Genomic DNA, 2,295 nt, shown 5'->3' on the forward strand with positions numbered 1-2,295 from the left:
CTGTCTTTTGCGGAAGCTGTCAAGGCTTTCTGTGCGCTCATTAGGAGATGACAGTGTTTTGGGAGTAGATAGAGACATTCAGTGTTTTACTCATTAGCAATAGTCTCGGACTACAAGTAGAACATTTCATTTTAACAATAACTGTTTGTAGTAGTGAAGATTGTTGACAATAAACTTGATCCTGTCTGTCTGTCTGTCTGTCTGTCTGTCTGTCTGTCTGTCTGTCTGTCTGTCTGTCTGTCGGTCTGTCAAATTTTCATATATTTTTATACATCAAAGCTAATACAGGTGAAACTAAAGTAACAGCTAATGAACAACAAGTGTCACAACTACAATTACAATTACACAAATAACAATTAGCATTAAAAAGCTCCCCTACGGAGCCTACAAACCGAAATTTAGTTTACTGAATTGAAAGTTGAACAACATCTAAACTCTGGTCAGTATTCTGTCCATATGTTACTCTGATCATCTTTCTAGCCAACACCGAGGCATTGCAACGCTGAAGTTGTACTGACAAGCGTCTTCTCCAATGTGTTTTAAAATCTGAGGGATTGTTTCTTCCTTCTTCATCTCTATATAGTTTGGAAAGTTTATTGAGGAACGTTGATGCTTCTTCTCCCCACCCACCAAAGTGCTCGAAAACTAGTGGAATAAGGGTAGGAGTGTACCCTCCAGGCAACTGCTCTTGAGAATATTTGCTATGTTTGATGTCTTCTCTTCTTCTTGCTGCAGCTCCATCCGTAGTTGCTGCACTTCGCAGAATATCCTGGCTCCAGGGGTGAGCAAGGGCCACATCAAGCTCGACATTTTCCCCACACGTTGAGTCAAACACAACAATGTCTGCTCTATTGTTGGATGTTGTATATCTATCTTTTGGTTCAATTTGATGCTGGCATTGTAGACTGCTCATGCATTCAGACCAGCACAAAACAACAGAATTGTGAGACCAAACTGGGCCTCCACCCATTTTGCATGTTAGTAAATGGTACCCTTCAACATCTAGTGACTTTCCACATTCACATTTAGTGGCCCAAGGTGGTAAAGACAAAGGTAGACCCAATCTGAGAGAAGCCGCCAAGACAAAATTGCCAGATGAAAGTGCAAACTTCTCTGAAGATGGAATGGAATCTAACCATGCTCCTGCTCCTTTACCTCTAATTGAACGCAATCGTGCTGCATCTCGGTTAGAACCAGTTTCAATCAACTGATCTGCTTTCGATTGTACAAATTCTGTTGTTAGACGATGTTGCAACTTTTTTGTGTTAGGCAACAAATCCGACAACGTGGAAATATCTTTGAGATTGGTGTTCGGTCTGTCTGTCTGTCTGTCTGTGTGTCTGGCACACAAAGAACAACCAAACAACAGAGATAGACAAAGAGACCGAGAAACAACCAAAAGTAAGCATTGGTTCAGAAATAATATTGGACAACAACAGTACGGTACACAAGAAACAAGTGAACGACAGACAGACAGACAGACATACAGACATACAGACACAGCTATCAAGAAGCGAAGACGGAAAGCCAAATGCATCAACCTTCAAGACATACTGGAGATCTGTGTTTTCTATGTGTCTACAACGATCAAATGCTAGAGTGATTGACAGAAAAATAAAGAAGATTGTTTCAAGAGACAGCAACATAAACATAAATGGTTGTAGGTAGAACCAAGCCCTATTGGCTTGGGTAGTATTTAGTTGCTTTGCTTAGATGGTGTATAATAGTTCAATGTTTGAAAATATGTGTATTGACAGACAGACAGACAGACAGACAAACAGACAGACAGACAGACAGACAGACAGACAGACAGACAGACAGACAGACAGACAAACAGACAGTCAGTCAGACAGACAGACAGACAGACAACACTTGTTGTTCATTAGCTGTTACTTTAGTTTCACCTGTATTAGCTTTGATGTATAAAAATATATGAAAATTTGACAGACAGACAGACAGACAGACACACAGATAGACAGACAGACAGATAGATAGACAGACAGACAGACAGACAGACAGTCAGACAGACAGACAGACAGACAGTCAGTCAGTCAGTCAGTATAAATCTGCAGCTAACCGCAGTATTGTACGCACTAAAACATTCTTAGGCACATCACCATGTCTCTACACTCAGTGATCGGATCATGTTTGTTTACCTTGTAACGCACAAGACATTCTTACTCCGCCTACTTTCAACACGCCCGCTACCAGACGAGCCGAGATTCGCCTCAAAAGGAAACGTCAGACACGCGAAATTGCGATCGACAATGTCGTGATGACTTCGGTATTCACATT

At 41.1% G+C, this 2,295-nt stretch overlaps 1 protein-coding gene across 1 annotated transcript; it reads right to left on the reverse strand.

Moving 5' to 3' along the window:
• Window positions 1-275: 275 nt before the first annotated feature.
• On the reverse strand, window positions 276-1,236 carry LOC134183699 (uncharacterized). Its single transcript, XM_062651290.1, has one exon. The coding sequence runs from the start codon at window positions 968-970 to the stop codon at window positions 404-406; it is 567 nt and encodes a 188-aa protein (XP_062507274.1). The 5' UTR covers window positions 971-1,236; the 3' UTR covers window positions 276-403.
• Window positions 1,237-2,295: the final 1,059 nt, after the last annotated feature.

The sequence above is a fragment of the Corticium candelabrum genome, chromosome 8 (assembly GCF_963422355.1).
Source record: "Corticium candelabrum chromosome 8, ooCorCand1.1, whole genome shotgun sequence".
NCBI classification, from domain to species: domain Eukaryota; kingdom Metazoa; phylum Porifera; class Homoscleromorpha; order Homosclerophorida; family Plakinidae; genus Corticium; species Corticium candelabrum.

Coding starts and splice junctions, on each gene's coding strand:
- LOC134183699 (XM_062651290.1), bottom strand. CDS start 970: ATGGGTGGAGGCCCAGTTTGGTCTCACAATTCTGTTGTTTTGTGCTGG.